General features: G+C 37.8%; 2 protein-coding genes across 3 annotated transcripts; both read right to left on the bottom strand.

The window, feature by feature from the left end:
- Window positions 1-1931: 1931 nt before the first annotated feature.
- On the bottom strand, window positions 1932-5047 carry LOC111811700 (3-hydroxy-3-methylglutaryl-coenzyme A reductase 1-like). Its single transcript, XM_023698704.1, has 3 exons — window positions 3706-5047; window positions 3263-3609; window positions 1932-2306 (listed from the first exon to the last, which is right to left on the bottom strand). Exons 1-3 carry the CDS (start codon window positions 4859-4861, stop codon window positions 2058-2060), a joined length of 1752 nt encoding a protein of 583 aa, XP_023554472.1. The 5' UTR covers window positions 4862-5047; the 3' UTR covers window positions 1932-2057.
- Window positions 5048-7582: 2535 nt separating this feature from the next.
- Window positions 7583-17164, bottom strand: LOC111811630 (brefeldin A-inhibited guanine nucleotide-exchange protein 1-like). 2 transcript variants are annotated; one of them, XM_023698571.1, is made up of 12 exons: window positions 16849-16925; window positions 15885-16225; window positions 15046-15363; window positions 14606-14933; window positions 13343-13765; window positions 12407-12699; window positions 11806-12079; window positions 10896-11395; window positions 10178-10499; window positions 9424-9778; window positions 8584-9245; window positions 7583-8508 (listed from the first exon to the last, which is right to left on the bottom strand). In XM_023698571.1, exons 1-12 carry the CDS (start codon window positions 16858-16860, stop codon window positions 7903-7905), a joined length of 4434 nt encoding a protein of 1477 aa, XP_023554339.1. In that variant the 5' UTR covers window positions 16861-16925; the 3' UTR covers window positions 7583-7902. The 2 variants fall into 2 exon arrangements, with proteins under 2 accessions (XP_023554339.1, XP_023554337.1); XM_023698569.1 differs by having other exon boundaries at window positions 15885-17164.
- Window positions 17165-17369: the final 205 nt, after the last annotated feature.

Raw genomic sequence — 17369 nt, 5'->3', positions numbered from 1 at the left:
ACCATTTTCATGAAGCAAAAGATATGAAAAGAAGTTGATTTTTAGCTCAGAGGAGAGAAGAAATGGGAAATGTGTTTGAAATTAGAAGCATTGCTCCAAGAAGTTAGGAGAGCAATGGTGGAAAATTGGGGACATAACATTGACGGATTGATCCAACGGTAGAGATGTGTGGTTGGAGACACACCAGATTGGTACAAGGGTAAATTTAGACATCTGTGTTGAGGATTTTAAGGATTGTGTTTGTGGAGGAAAACGTAAGAGATTTTCGAAGCCTGTTGGTTAATTTGGATTATTTTTATGAGTTTTTATAAATTCTAAATAAATAAAAATAAAAAAAACTATTTTTTAACTTAAAAAAGACGGTTCTAATAAACTTTCTTTTGTCGGGTCAAGCTCGATCTCCAAACCAAAAATTAATCCAATGAGTCGAGCTCGTGAGCTCAGTTATGGGCTTGATTATCAACGTCACCATCGTTCATTGTCATTTTCGGTTCTTTTTCTTCTATTTGTCTCTCGTCCTAAGTAAATTTTCAAAAAATAAATAAATAAATTGAGAAAAAGAAGAATAAAAGGAGAGTACATTTGTATATTTAGATAATTAATTAATTAATTAAACTTTTTTTTTACTAATTTCATTTAAAATCAATTCAAAATCACCCATTTTCATAAATTTAAATACTTAAAAAAACATAATGATTAAAAAGATAATTTTAAACTTATTTTAAATAAATTTAAGTAAAAATAATTATAAATCACTCCGAAATTGTCTAAATTGATATTTAATATAGTTATTAGTCTAAAGTTTTAATTAATACAACCTATAAAAGAAAAAAAGTTCTATTCAATAATACAACATAAGTACATTTAAACTTTACTCAATTTATTTTCCCGACCCCAGCCCCTACAAATACTAGTCATACTTATTTAATTTTCACCGCACCCTACTCTACCCAACCCTACCCTAAGCATTTATACAAGTTCGGAGTTAGACGGGTGGATTTTGATGGTTGAGTCAATAAATTAAAAAAGATGCCATTAAAATTGACATTAAATCAATACTCAATTGAATTGACTTGTTTGTCATAAATACGAAAATGAAATAGGGGAGGGAAAAACAAAAACTAGCAACTGTACCACGTGTTGTGAGTCAGTGGCATGAAATAAAAAAAGAATAAAATAATAATGAAAATGTTAGATGAACACGACTCTCCACAATTTAAGTATAAGCTCTCATGACTTTATTTTAGGCTTTTCGATGAGGCATCACTACCTGAAAGAGTTTTCATTGATTGTAAACCCAAAACATTCATTAAATTAGTTGACGTGAGACTTTCATAGAAAAAGAAAACAGCAAATTGTGCCACGTGTTGTGAGAGTCGTGGCGGAAAAAAATGAAAATGTTTTGTCGGTAAGTTGGAAAACGAGGAGAGAAAACAGTGGGACACGTGTCATGAGGAAGTAATTAAACCATTTTATAATACTTTATTTTTTTAAATAATTAATTCAGCCCCACGTGTTGAGTACTGAAAGGCCAAAATAAAATAAAAATAAATACATTTATAACTTGACCCCATTTGATTTCCTGTTTAATTTTCTTTTTTTTTTAATTAACCTAGTGCCACGTGTCAAATTTACGTTACGTACTTTGCCACGTCATCAACCATGTAAGATTTTTCCCATCAAAATGAGTAGGAATAATTGTTTCCAGCTTCTAAAATACTAAAATTGTGATAAAAAAAAAAAAAAAAAAAATTAAGTTTGTTAGAGAAAAATAATATTAGATAGAAAAGGACAAAATTTCGTCACAAAATAATAGTTAGAAGAAAATCATATTTTTAATTTATGTAATATTTTCAAATATCCTAATTTTAAAATGAAAATAATTTGATATTAATATTATTTTGAAGTAAGGAACAGAAGTTACACAGAAATTGAAACAGAAAATTCAAGAAACCATTGTGTTTTATTTTTTTATTTTTTAGTTTTTATACATACCTCCGCCGTGGACGGCGTAGCACCGGCGAGTTTGGCGGTGGTTGTTGTGGAGTGTGAAGAGACTAAGAGGAGGATGAAACACTGGGGATGTCTCTGCTTGATCTGTTGTATTTCAAGTGGCTTTTGACGAGCTGTCCAGCTGCAAGGGCAGACATGAGAGAGAGCTCTCCAGCAAGAACAGAGCCTGCTACAATGGTGGCCAATAGCCTTGCGTTTGAGCCTGGCGCTTCTCTGTTGGCGCCCTTAACTCCAAGCAGATTCAGACAAGCCGATTGGGAGGCCAGTTGTGTGCCCCCACCGATGGTACCAACCTACGTAACCAAACCCAATCGACACTATAACCGGTTGGATGATGAAAGTCTCATATCAACTAATTTAAGGAGGGAATAATCCTGGGTTTATAATCAAATAATACACTCTCCATTGGCACGAGTCATGAAAATTTATGCTCAAAGTGGACAATATCATACCATTGTGTATAGTCGTGTTGTTCATCTAACAAACTCAATACACTGAGAAAAAGAATACATTTAGAACTTCGTTTTAAGGTTTCCACACCCTTAGTTCTCTTCCGGAATCGATGTGTTATAAATAAGTTTTCGAAAGAAGTTTCCACACCCCACACCCTTATAAAGACGTCCTTTAGAAAGAGATTTTCACCCCCTTATAAAAAGAATGTTTCGTTTTCCTCCATAATCGATGTGAGATCTCTCAATCTACCCCTCGAGACAATTTCTCCTCTACAATCGATATGAGATCTCACAATCTATCCCCTGCAAGATTGTCTGGTAGAGAAGTTTCCACACTCTTATCTACCTCGGGACAATTTATCCTCCACAATTGATGTGAGATCTCACAATCTACCCTCTCCAAGACTGTCTGGTAGAGAAGTTTTCACACCCTTATAAAGAATGTTCTCACAATCTACCCCCTTAAAGACTGTCTGGTAGAGAAGTTTCCACTAGAATGTTTCGTTTACTCCCCAATCGATCGATGTGGGATCTCACAATCCACCTCCGTTTAGTAAGGAGATGTTTCCACACTTTTATAAAAAACATGTTTCGTTCTCCTCCTCGACTAATGTGGGATCACACATTTCCAGCTTAAAATACTTCAGATGCTAACGAAAATAAGATCTAAACCTAGAAATGCATTATTAGAGATAAAAAATTTGAATTTAATCCAATCATATGAATGAAGTATTTTGTACTTAGAAAAGAAATTATTCCAAATGAATTGAATAAGGAGAAGGGAAAAGGAAAATTACCTCAATGGAAGGCATGGTAACGGACACGTGAAGATCCCTGCCATCATTCACAGCTTCCATCATTGTAATGCAGTGAGAACTCTCCACGTTCTGTGCAGGATCTTGGCCAGTGGCTATGTAAATGGCAGTGACAATGTTACTGGCGTGAGCATTAAATCCACCCAGTGCTCCAGCAATGGCGGACCCAGCAAGGTTCTTAAGCATGTTAAGTTCCACCAAAGCCTCCACGTTGGTTTTCAACACCTTCCTCACCACATCGCCTTTAATTATCGCCTCACAAACCACCGATTTTCCCCTTCCTTCAATCCAGTTCACGGCAGCGGCCTTCTTGTCAGAGCAGAAATTTCCTAATCACAGCAATCAAATGATTTTTAAACGGTTTTTGGAATAAATTCGAATTCGTTGTTGTGATTTTGTTGTAGTTTACACTATTGTTAACTTACCTGAGATGCCGATGACATCCATGTCAGGGAAATCCTCCTGCAAGAAATCCAGAACGTTCTGCACACCTTTAGAGACCATGTTCATTCCCATGGCGTCGCCGGTGCTGCACGAGAATCTCATATAGAGGTTTTTACCGGAAATGGCGCATTTGATGTTTTGCAATCTCGCGAATCGGCTCGATTTGTTGAAAACCAAAGCCAGAGTCTCGAAATTTTCAGGTTCTTCGAGAAAAATCTTGAGTTGAGCGGCTCTCTTCGCGGTGGCGAATCTCACCACCGGAGCTCTGGTCATTCCGTCTCTCAACAAGACGCTGTTGGCTCCTCCAGATAGGTGAATCGCCTTGCATCCTCGATTTGTGCTCGCAACCAAACATCCCTCTGTTGTAGCCATCGGCACTGAAAATTCTTTTTCATCGAGCAAAAGCGGACCTGCAATACCTACCGGAATCTGGACGTATCCAACTGGCATCTCACAGCACTGCCCTAAAATCGAAGCGTAATCGAAGCCGTCCAGAGGCAAACCGGAGAGAGACTTACTGGTAATCCTCTGAAGCGCCTCACGGCGGATTGCCGCCGCTCTAGCACAGTCTCCGAGCTTCGATTCAAGAGAGTACGACGGAGTAGTCCCAACCACCACGGATTTCACGATTTCCTCATCTTCTTCGTTCAATTTGATCGGAACTGGCAGCAGATCAACCGATTTTGGTACAGACAGAACTGTAGGTGGAACTTGAGGAGAAACAGCACAATCAAGCGCTGCACCACACGGCACTTTCCGCGAATCATCTTTAACAATGGAACGCTCATCGTCGTCCTCCGACGTCCACCCTTCCGCCGTCGGACGGAGAAACAGAGACTGAACAAAATCGATGCCGAAGAATCCAATAAGGTACACGAGCGAGGCTACTAAGGCGACAAGAGCAACGATCTCCAATGGAGTAACAAAATGCAGAGGAACAGAGTTCCGGATCTTCATCCGCCACTGGCCGAGTAGATAATACACGACGGAGAAGAACAGCGTGAAGAAGACGGCATTGGTGAAGTATAGAGGGAGGGCCTGAGCGTCGGAAGACTTCGTGGAATCTCCGTTGACGGTGTTGGTCGTCTCCTTCACCTTGGTAGTCGTCGACTTCGTCGATCGGCAGCGGGCGTCCATAATGATACTGAAGTTGAAGGCCCAAAACGCCGGCGCCGGATCGGACGATGGTGGCCGTAGAAGGAAATGGGCCGCTCGAGAGAGAAAGAAAGGAGGCGAAATAGATACAGATGCAACGGTAACTGGCGGCGATACCGGATCACGAAAAAGAAAAAACCAGTTGCCGGTTCGGACCTGAACGGAGGTTCGATTGTTATGCGGTATTTATAGGATTCTTTTTTGCTGTGAAATTTCTATTTAAGATGGGTCCTACTACAAGCAAAAATTATTTAGTTTTAGTCTCTCTAATCTCGACTATCCAACCCAACCCAACCCAACCTAACCTATAAAATTTGGTTCGATTAGAATTTTTTATGCTCGAGTTAAAAAATTCGGCTCGATTTATGGATTAGACATTTTTTTGGTTGGGTCAATTAGACTCAAATGAAAATAGGGTTATAACTCAAACTTAATTTTTAAAAGATTAAGAATATTTAATATTTGTAACCGAGGTTAGTGATACTGTGAGATCCCACATCGATTGGGAAGGATAACGAAACATTCTTTAAGGGTGTGGAAACCTCTACCTAGTAGACGCGTTTTAAAAAACTTGAGTGGAAGCCCGAAAAGGGAAAACCCAGAGATAACAATTTATGTTAGCAGTGGGCTTGGACCATTATAAATGCTATCATAGCCAGACATCGGGCGATATGCTAGCGAGGGGAGGTGGACACGAGGCGGTGTGTCAGCAAGGGCACTAAAAGGAGTGGATTTCCCCTTCGATGAACACAAGGCGGTGTGCCAGCAAGGATACTAGGCCCTATAGGGGTGGATTGAGAGGTCCTACATGTGCTAGGGCACTAGGCCCTAAAGGGGGTGGATTTCCCCTTCAGTGGACACGAGGCAGTGTGCTAGGGCACTGGACCCTGAAGGGGGTGGATTTCCCCTTTGATAGACACGAGATGGTGTGCCAGTAAGGACACTAGACCTAAATCATACAAATTCGGTTGAATTTGGTCGATCGAGTTTTTCAAGTCACCGGATTTTTTGAACACCCTTACGGCAAGCTATGCTCCCTTCCATTGTCTTCAATTTTAATTTCAACTTTATGTTATTATTATCATATTTAAATATTGGTCCCGTCGTAAATATGACGTGAACGCATTTTGCCACTCGAGAATAAATTAAGTACATAAAATATAAACACATAGCAATATAAAAATAGAAAAAATGGTTCTAACATGAAATGGACAACAACTAAGTTTTTTTAAAAAATAATAATAATTCATTAATTGTTTTTAATTTATGGTTGAATGCTTGTATTTATAGGTTTATTTAGTACATATAAAAAATAAATATATTTATAGATAACCCAACCCAAGTGTTAAATTAAATATAAATTAAGAGGACCATATTAATAATACGATCATAAATTTTTTTAATTAAATAAAAATATGAATAAAACTCTGAATTATAATACTTTTAAAAAAATTAAATTAAATTTTAGCCACCATTTTATGAGCAAATAAAAAAATAATATTAAAAAATTAAAAACTAAAATAATTGAATAATTGTATTTATAAATAAAAAAAAAGGTTTTATAATAATTAAATAATTGTATAATGATTTTAGAGGTACTAAATTAGCTTTAATGAATTAATAAATAAATAAAAAAGAGAGAATAAATAGGTTGGTTTTTAGGTGTGAATTTACTGATTTGACCTTCAAAACATAAGTAGGATCGATTGGGTTGAGGGACGTTTTTGGAAAAATTTAAATTTCGGGTTGGTAGTAACCCAAATTACTCGACATTATTTCACAATCCAACCCAACCCTCTTTGGGTTGTGTTGTCGACGTGCTGTAACTCAATCCACGAACATTTTTGTTAAAGATATTTGATTCTTTAGTTTTTTGGTCGAGGACATGTATTTAAAGGGATAAAGAAGAGATCTAAGTCCCGCTCCACGCATGTCATCGTCAAATATCTTTTCTAACGGATTAGGTTTAAATATCTAAGTGTTTAGTCAAGAACGGATATCAGTGTCCGCTCGATCGAGAAGGTTATTTGCCAATGTGAGCCCATTTAATTGGTGTCAAATGCAAGAAGTTTTAGTTTTAGGTCAAATCAAGGAGGTTTGTAATAGCGAAGAGATGATATTGAAAAATTAAATGCATCCATTTCCTACAAACTCCAAAACTACTCACACCAAGTAACCAACTGAAGAGGACTTTCCCTTTCACTTTATAAAGGAATTTACTACAAAACTCTCTTCGTCTTCTTCTCGCTCGCCATCGATCCCAATCGGTTGAAGCTTCAGTGGTGGTCGATGGATGAAGGTGAACGTCGTACTGTTTCTGCTAGCACTCAAATTGTGTATTTTTACTTTTTAGTGTATACGACGACAAAATTATAATATTAATGTCCATATCGATACGAACACTTTAAATCTACTGATAATCGATGTCAATGGATAATGGGTTATCTGTATTCTTTATCTATAAATACAAATAAAAGATTACATGTGAACTTGAACGAGCTAAAAATACAATCGTCGGGAATAATCATACCGAAGGAAATATGGAAGCTTGACTCGTATAATTGCTTACTTGGCAAACGTATTACACAAATCATTATAAAAACAATGTTAAAAACATATTACTCTCGACTAAAAGATAAGAAATTCAAATACTCAAGAACAATAATTTAAAATGACTCAAATCGTCCTCAACAATGGCGTTTTTATTCGAGGAAAGCCTACAAATGGCAACCATATGGGAATTAAATCCCAAAAAAGGATTTAATAAATAAATAAATAAAAAGAAAAAAAAAAGAATTTTCTCTCAAATTTATATTATCAATGCTAGCACATACATCTTCTCTCCACTAGGCAAAATTTTTGGGACTTGGCATATTCTACAAAAAAATGTGGCTGGCTCAAACCTTAAAGCCACCTAGATATATATATATATATATATATATATATATATATATATATATATATATATATATATATATAATGATTTACAAAGGAATGCTAAAGAATGTATATATATAATCTTATTATTGCATGATTATTGGGCCTATACATGATTGAAATATGCTGCTCAAAACAATCTGAACTTCTCCAGAGCTATGTTCACTCCTTATAAGCTCTACCAACAATGGAAAAAGTTGTGGAGCATACCTTTTAAATAGATCCCTTTCGAACCCGCTTAGAACCCGTAATGCTGAGGCGACTAGAGACGTTCGAGCAGCCAGTTCATCCTTCCTTGCTGGACCCAAAGGAAGAATCCAATGTGGCACGGCCGGGTTGGTTTCTTTCGGCTGACCTGGCATCTCGGTGCACTTTAAGTAAATATGTAAAATTTCTTCACATAATGTGATGAGTTTGGATTCAATAAGAGTTGAATTGGTTAGTAAGCGGTTTTTCGCGAGCATACTCTCGAGAAAGTTGAGGTGGCTCTGATAAGTTTCGTTTTCGAAGTGAACCACGGGTGGGTCGGATATATCGAGGATGGAGCATACTTTCTGTAGCTTCTTTTGAAGGATCGTGTCGGAATTCAGTTTCTGGGCGTGTGCGGAAATGGAAGAAAAGATGTCTAGAATGATGGAAATGTTGTCTGATGAGAATGGTTGGGCATGGTTCTTGTAGAGATCAGTAACGACCTGAACAAACAAAGGGGAAAAGTGTTATATACTATAAATAATAGAACTTTTCTGAAACATGAGAAGGAAGCAAACCTGTAAGAAGAGGAGTTGCATTGAGATATGACTCTTCATTCTCGAAACAATGTAGGTGGCCGTTTGCAGATCATCGTCATCGAGACCATCGGTTGAAAGACCTGGATCTGAAGCGACATCGACATCATTAGAAGATCGAGAGATCCCGGGAACATTAACGTCATCCATGGTTCTCAGGACCTTGATAAATCCAGGCACAGGTAACGTGGCCACTTCCTTCATAGCAAGAAAAATCTCTCTCCATTCCTTTTCAGTAAGCCTATTAGCCAAGTCACCTACCAAACGCATCAACGCAGCGACGCCCGTGCTGGCAGGACCCTTGATCGGATTACTAATGAGTCCGGTCAGAATCCTCACCACGCCGGGCAGTTGAGACCTTATTACACTGAAAAAACTAATGAACAGATCTACTAAACAATCAGCCGCCACTTGACAGGTACTAGAATCCCAGGTACTTCCTTCTGAATGTTCATCATGTTCATTCATGTCCACTTCTTTCTTCTCGTGCAAAGAATTGAATATGGGGAAAACTACGGTATTGGAAACACCAACCCAAAATTGACGTGAGAAAAGATGACCATGATCCTTCAGGATATTAAAAAGTACTTCCAAGGAACTTTTCCTGATTGGTGATCTAGGATCGGATGTTAACTTTGATAGCCCTGAAAGGATAATGGGAAAGTATTATATAGAAAACGTGGAAGTCTTAACAGGTATAGAAAATTTCATTCATAAAATCTTATCCCCATGACAAAAAGTACACGAAAAATGCATAAAAACGTGAGTTCGTTGAATTATGCATCTCGTCGAGCAAAAATCGAGTTTTAACAGAAGTTGTACCTGCAAGCAGAGGAACCCAATAGGAAGCATAATCATCCTTATCTGGGGGTGTGGGTGTAGGTGTGGGTGCATCAAGAGATTTGGATGAACCATTTTCTCCTACCATCTCATAGCAAACAAGTCCCCCTTCCGCAAGTTTTACGGCACAAAACCGGAGGAATGCAATGGCATTGAGACTTACATCACTGTTAAATCTGCTATTTGTAAAAGTTATCAGACATCGAACACAATCAGTAAACGTTGTAGTTTCAGTTTCAGTTATATAAGGAAAGTATTCTCGAACTATTTTTTCCATGGTTTCAAAAGCCAATAAGACAATGTTCTTCCGCTCATCAGCAGCAGCAGCAGTGAAAACCTGAGACAACAGAGACGACTCTATTACACCCATGGTAAAAAAACATAAAAATAATCATCATTTGGAGGAGAGCCCGCAAGATCTTGTTCATGGAATCTACTTAATTTTCCTAGTCTAGAAGCATAATAATATCATATAATATGTTAAAGATTTAACACAAAAGATTAAATCAGTCCGAACCTAATAATTTAAATTTTAAGTGCTGTAATTTGGATTTTCAGTTCAATTTCATACATTGAATCCCTTCCCTGCTAAAATTAACAGTCAAAGTGTTGATTCAAAGTGAAGTTGAAGGTAAGAAGAGAAGGCGAACTAAAATTTAAAAACAGGAATAGATCTACCGAATGCAATACAAAATATTGTGATACCCAAATTTTATTACTGATGTTCAGAACTTACCATGAAAACACTTTTCCATCCAGATTTCACATTATTGACCCGACTGAGAACCATCTGCGAAATGCATCGAACTATTAATTCCCTAATTTCCGTGGAGTTGCTTTTCTGCATAACGATTACGAAAGGTCTCAGAAACTCATTCTGGAAGTTATAATTTGCAAGCTCCTCACGCTCCAAAAATTTCATGGCGAGCTGTCTCAGTGAGTCCATCACAAATATTGCAACTGACAGATTTTCTGATAAGCCAACTGACACAAAGAAATCAGAGAGAACATTCCACATGCGAGACCACACCAATCTGATGCGGTTCATGTTGTAATGCCTGCAAGAGACAATGTTGTGTGGTGATTTTCTCATTCCATTTCTAAATATGGACACAACAGAGAGCCTGAAGAGGCGACACGTTATGAAAGTTCGAAGCATTTACTTAAACTGAGAGATTTTATACATATAAATTATTTGTCATGGAACCCTATTGTACAATAAATATCATTATATAAATAGTTATTTCAACCTAAAGACAGCAGAGGAGACACGTTATGAAAATTTGAAGAATTACCTAAACTGGAAAGATATTATAAATGTCATGGAACCCTGTGATATAATAAAGATAATTATATAAACAATACTTTAAAGCTAAAGATTTCATCACTTTAGGCCATTAAACACCATGCAGATGAAGCAATACAAGTTAAGGAAAAAGAGAAAAAGATCTTACGCCACTTCAACTAATTTGGTTAGGCTGAACACACGTGGGTCTGTAGGAGCCTGCAACTCTGCAATAGCAACTTTGCAAAGGGCCTTCACAAATGCTACAATTGCTTCACCGTTCAAGCTTTGACTATGAGCAAATATGTGGTTCAACTCAAAATTGCCTATTTGATCCAGCAAATTCAAGTTTGAAATTAGGTGGTTAATCTGTTCGGGAGTTACGGGTCCGGGAGAATTCGCTCTAAGAGAGGTGCTGTCGTATGAACCTCCACGAACAACAGCCATAACAGCTGGATTTTGGAGACCTTTTTTCTTCAGAGTTGATAAACCCATCGACTTCAGTGCTTTCTCTTCAGCTTCAATATTTGACGTTGTCAAAAAGGATACATCTGGTGGTGCACCCTCTCCCAATAATTGTAAATTCTCAATTCTAGAGAGACATGTAAATATGTGCTCCCATGCCTCTTGAAGAAAATCACCATCCTCTATGGCAATCGATATTATAGCCTGCACGTATGCATTGATTCAGAGAAGAAAAGAAATTACTTTTTGAGAACAAAAAAGAAAAAAAAAAAACACCCTCACTGACTCACAATAATTGACCATACAACAAAATTTTAAAAACCAGACTATGTAGATAGCTGTTCACGTATTATTTAACATGATTTGACAAAAATAAATGGATCCATAAATTATTGTCCTGCCTTCTAGCCCTTATAAGAAGGCTTATTCCTTAACATAGTGTTCGCACATAGGACCTGATTTGATAAGCATATGCATCAAAGCAGTGGAAAAACGGGCATCTGTTTTATAGACTAATCTCAATTCATTTGGGCAATATAGAAAATCACCCTTCATGGGACAATCTTTTAAGAGGAAAAAATTGTTTTCTGATTTAATGATGAGAATACGCATACCTTCACAGCTTCAACATTTTTTTGTTTCATATCTGCAGCACAATGAAGATAGGTAAACTTAGCCATGGACGTCACGAAAGCATCCCGTTGAGTCTGCAAGCCCATGACAGCTGTGACATGCACAGCATGCCGAAAGCCTAATAAGCACTGAGAAGTAGCAACATTATCATCGCTTTGGTCAAGAGTCACACTAAATGCCGCCAACATAGGACCCCAGCAGACTTCCGCCATAAACCTCAATATTGTTATATCAGTCACAGCGTGATAAACAGATCTGCAAATGTAGATAAAATAAGTCCCATTTTTTTTATAATAAGAGTAAACTCCTAATCTTTTAGGTGCCCCAACCAAATAAAATACTCCATTGACAAATATAGATGATTCAATACAACATATACAAGGCAATCTGATTATCCACAACAAACTAACAGAAAGTAAGAGCAAGAACGAAGACATACTACTCTTTCTAGTATAGATAGAAGCAATAATGAACCAGAAGAGCTTTGCACCTTCAAATTACAATGGAAAACAATTGACGTAAAGAAACTCAGTTTCTCACTAGCACATTGAATATTAACTAAGATTTCATTTCATAGCTTACTCAGATTTTCCAGACTTCGCCTTAAACTGCTCCTGTATGTGCTTTATAAGAAGCCCATTGGCGCCAACGGCTTTCTCTTCTGTCTGCTTCCAAGAAACTAAATTGAGTATACCATCGAAGCCCAAAAGTTTGTTGATGCTAGTTGCCTGCTTACTTTGTGAAGCTGAAGAATCAGAATTCATCTTAATTTCATGCCTAACAATCTGATCATAGAGAGTACCAAGATACTCATCAGGTAAATCCTTGCCATCATCAATTCCTCGATTATTTCGGATAAAATCAGCTTTTGTCATCTGAATATCCAACACCAAAGCACATTACACACTAGAAGTCAGAAAAATATTGAAGTACAGTAAAATTAAAAAAAATAAAAATACAACTCAAACTTCTTATATCAATGTGTAAAGAAGACTTAAGAATAAAATGTAGCAGTATATGTAAATGTTTTCAGAAATAGTTACATGCATTCACCAGTCACCACACAAGCAAAAATATCTCCAGAAATCAAATTTTATAAACCTTATTCATGCATTAAGTCTGACAATATTACTTCCATGAAATCCATCCCTGGACATGCACAAGTCCCCCCTTCAAATCTACCACATAAAACATTGAAAAACTTGACGGTTTTGAAGTGGAAATGAAACTATAGATAGGGCGGTACTGGTCGCGCGAGAAAGAGACAGATCCCCAGTCTTTTTATCCCGTCTGTGTAAATAACCCACACTGGTTCATAATCAATTACAACTTCACCATCCAACATTCTGACCTCTTAGACAAGTCAAAGAGATTATATGAAAGCTCCACAGTAGGAATTAATAAAAAAAGACAAATAGGTTTATAGATCAGGGTCATCGAAGTAACCTAAATATCATCTAGCGTTACAAGCAGCCTGTTAAACCAATATGCAATCAAATGCATAAGTTAGAACCAAACCTTTTCTTTCACCATGTTATTATGAGCATCCGTGTTCAGCATAATTACAGAATAAGCAAGAACATAAGCAGTATCTGCACTTGTGAATGAACCAGGGTTACATTTACAGTACCGCTCAGCAAACTTCTCCATGATGCGGTCAATCTTTTGTGCCTCTCCTGGCAACCTGAAGCCTCGCAGGAAAAACCTTATTGCTTCGCCAAAGTTCATCGCATTAAAATTAAAGGCATCAACGTAAGCATGCATAACTTTCAAAGGGAATTCCTCCCTTTCACCCAAATAATCCCCAATGACTGTTTCATTCAGGCCGTTGGTATTCTTGAGAAAAGAAGCCACCTCTTCAGGAGAACCACCAACTTTTTTTGTGCTAATTAGAAACTCAATACCCCTGGAAGGTTTCCTATTGAACAGCGAAATACCTTTCTGAACATAAATCAGGAAAATTGTCAGAAGAATGTGCTTCAGGCTAATTACATCCAAGTTGAAATTTGTTGAAATTACCAGACAAGATCTGAGGAAATTGTCAATGCAAGTAATAGCAACAATTAGTAAAGAATAAAATGTGAAAAACAAGTAGGATTAACCAGATGACAAGTCAAGAAGGAAAGGCAAATACCAAGAAGTACAGTGCTTTTTAATTGGCCAAAATGATATTGCAGACAGATTGACCTTCCTCCCTCCAAAAACTCCAAAATAATCACGCGATAAGAGCCCTTACTATTAGAAAGTAACTGAACCTAAGCAAGAGCATCATCTACCCTTCTCTTCCTCAAGAACAACTCCCCCTTACTTTGGAGATAATGGAAGAAATGCAATCTATAACCCAGGCCAGAGTTCCCAACTGTAAACTCACTCTAGAGGATGTCTTATCTCCCTTCCTCTTTTGTTAGTTTCTCCTTACTCATAAAATAGTTAGTCACCCAGAAAGAAAGAAACAAATAAGTAAACAAATAAAACCATCAACAATAACAACTTTCATCTCCAGTATCTTCAATAACTCAGTCTGATCTTTTGGCTTTCACCTTAACTTGGCTCTCTTTATAGCTTTATATTGGTGTAATTCTCCGTTCTCTAATTATAGCCTCTAATCATCTTTTCTTCCACTACCGCACCAAAGAAAAAAAAAAAACATTCCAATGAAATGCCATCATAGGATTTATCCATTTTGTCCTAACTTGAGCCTTTAGACTGCTAGAACAGGGGCCACCACTAGTCACCCACATAAATAAAATGTAACAACTAGAGATTAAGTAATGCTCAAACCTGGAGTTCGATTTTGTAAGCTCTTCGTTGCTCAAGTGTCGCAGCATCTGAGAACTCAGAATTTCCATCTGATTGAAGCTCAGGGTCAACAGCAGCTGTTTCTTCCCCACTTAAAGGATTCTCGGGAGAAGCATCGTTCTCAGAAGTCTTGAGAAAATATGTATCATCTAGCTTCAATTGTTGGTCCATCCAAGTTCCCATTGATTTAATGATGCTTACTAAACACTTAACAGATTCAAGCCTAAATGAGACATCCTGTGCTGGAGACAATGTTGTGGTTGAACCAGAAGGTGGTCCAAGAGCAGTTTTCAAAAGGCCATTCACCATCCTGCACGTGTCAATGGGGTATAAAGTTAACATAAAAATAACAACGCCAAACAATTTGTATCGAGTCAAACAAAATAAATATGTGAAACTAAAGATATATACAAGAGCAGTACCTCTCGAAAATATTTGGGGAATCAACATCGCAATCGTAGTTGACAAAAATATCGACCATAATCTGTGAATCTTGAGATATCTTATCCAACAAATTAAGCGCGGTCATTTTCTGCAAGAAACTAGGCTGAAGTACATTCTCAAGCACTCGGAGGATAAGCATGGAAAAAAAGATACCAATTTCTGCTTTCAATCCTGATCTAAATTTTGTCAACAAGCTCGTAAAAATAGAACATTGAAGCTGGAAGATGGCCATCACCGACAGGGCACTGTTTTTTAATAATGATAAACAGAGAAATTGCTTGATAGAATTGAGAAACCTGAAACCAGTAGTGACAGAATCTGTCACAGTTTATCCAATCAACAATAGCTTACTACACAGTACTTGGACAAACTAAGAAGTTCATTTTGAAGTAACGTCCTGATTGCGATGTCTTAGACACAAGGATTTTTTTTCTTTTCTTTTCGTAACTATAGCCTAGCTCAAATCCTCCATATTCGAGAGGTTGTGTCGTTATAGCTTCATTTGGGAGCGGGGCTCCATGCCCCGTGCTTTTTGTGATTAATGCATCCCAGTCTCTTATATAAAAAAAAAGGTTGATTTTGAAATGAGATGGCATATGTCATAAGAAGCTTGAACATGTTCTAGATTTGTCAAAACAAAATAAGAAAATATGCTGACTGCCAATGAAGATACCTAGTTTAATAAGATAACATTACATAATTTAAAGGTAGAAAATTAATTTGGTCAAAATTTTGCAGGAACAGGGAAGTTCAAGGCAGTTCTAAAGATGTGTACAAGAGAATCAGTAAAATGATCAATGGAGAATGAAATGCTTGCCTCTCGTTAGAGCGCCAAACCGGGCCTGCATTACCCATGACCACCTTTAGCAGTTCCAGAGACAATATTTTCCCTCTCAAGAGGATCTGATCATCTGGGTGCTCCGGTGATGAGAATTTCATCGACAATTTACACAAATTCTTAAACAAATGGAATCCATCCAGCCTAATCTTACTACAACCACCTGATTCAGCTCCATCCTCCACTTCTCCTACATCAGATTCACCTTTATTGTCACCTTTCGGTGGCGAAGCATGGCCATTCTGCAATTGTGCCGAAAATGAATAAAGCTTCAAGTCCGCAATCCCTTCGCTAGCATCCATTATCTCGTTAATAAAGTTCTGGCAAAAGTATAAAGAATTGCCTTCATTCAAGTTCTTATCTGTAAATTCCAACAATTCACTCACAGTAATTATTCTCAAAGGAGCATCCATGGAGTTCTCCTCCGCCCTACTGAAAACAATGACCATTATTTGAGCTAGAACGGATTTCGCACAGATCTGATTCGTAACACTTAAACCACCCAGATAGACATTATAACAATTCCGAACAACAGTAACCAGACAATCCCGGCGGATCAATACACAAGGGCATCGAACCGCAGAGAGCAACACTCTGAGAACAGTGAGCTCAATTCCTTCATCACCTAGACCTCCCGACTTGCAAACAGACTCAATGATCTTATACATAATGGATTTGGCACCGGAATTCGCCTCGCCATCCGGCCGCTCGATCTCCCCACAGAAAATACCGCGGGAGAACAATTTGAAGACGCACTCAAGCGTGGGCTCGGAAACCTTGACGTAGGCGGCATCAAGAGCCAAAAGGAGGGGTTGGAGCACAAACTCCGCATCAGCCGGTGAAAGACCAGCAATCGGTGATGCGGGATCAAGAGCAGCCTCCTTAATAGAATCAAGCTTATCGAGAACGGATTTGCAAGAGGAAACAAGGTGAGAATGCTTACGCCAAGCCGCATTCTTAACGATCTTGTCAAGGGAAGGGCCGATCGCACGGCCGCATCTGGACGTGCCACCTAGTGTTTGCGAAATCGACATTGGTGCACGATGAAAGAACACACATCCATTCAGCGAATCATGGTGCGAAATGGATTGGATCAAAGAGAATTACCGGTTTATAGCTTCAATTCAACGGAAGCTAAATCCCTTCATAAGAACTGATTGCTGATTGCTAGTCGATTTTGCATTTCGGGGCCTCGATTTGTTGGCAAGTAGCACACCCTGTCGAAGCCTGTCCCACAAAATCACACAGAAAGAAGAGAGGGAAAGAGAGAGCCGATAATTCCGTTGTCGGAAATTTTTCATTTAAACGAAACCGTTGGGTTGAACTCGCGTGCATCACACGCGCCTGCTTAATTTTAATATTAAAATTTTCATTCATTTATATTTTACCGAACCTACTATTATGACCCAATTGAATGAAATTTTAAAATATATCGTATTATATTTAATAAAAACAATGTTAGAT

The sequence above is a fragment of the Cucurbita pepo genome, chromosome LG15, assembly GCF_002806865.2.
Source record: "Cucurbita pepo subsp. pepo cultivar mu-cu-16 chromosome LG15, ASM280686v2, whole genome shotgun sequence".
In the NCBI taxonomy this organism is placed as follows: Eukaryota; Viridiplantae; Streptophyta; class Magnoliopsida; order Cucurbitales; family Cucurbitaceae; genus Cucurbita; species Cucurbita pepo.
Note: the sequence above shows the minus strand (reverse complement) of the source record. Positions and strands in the feature narration are given on the sequence as shown.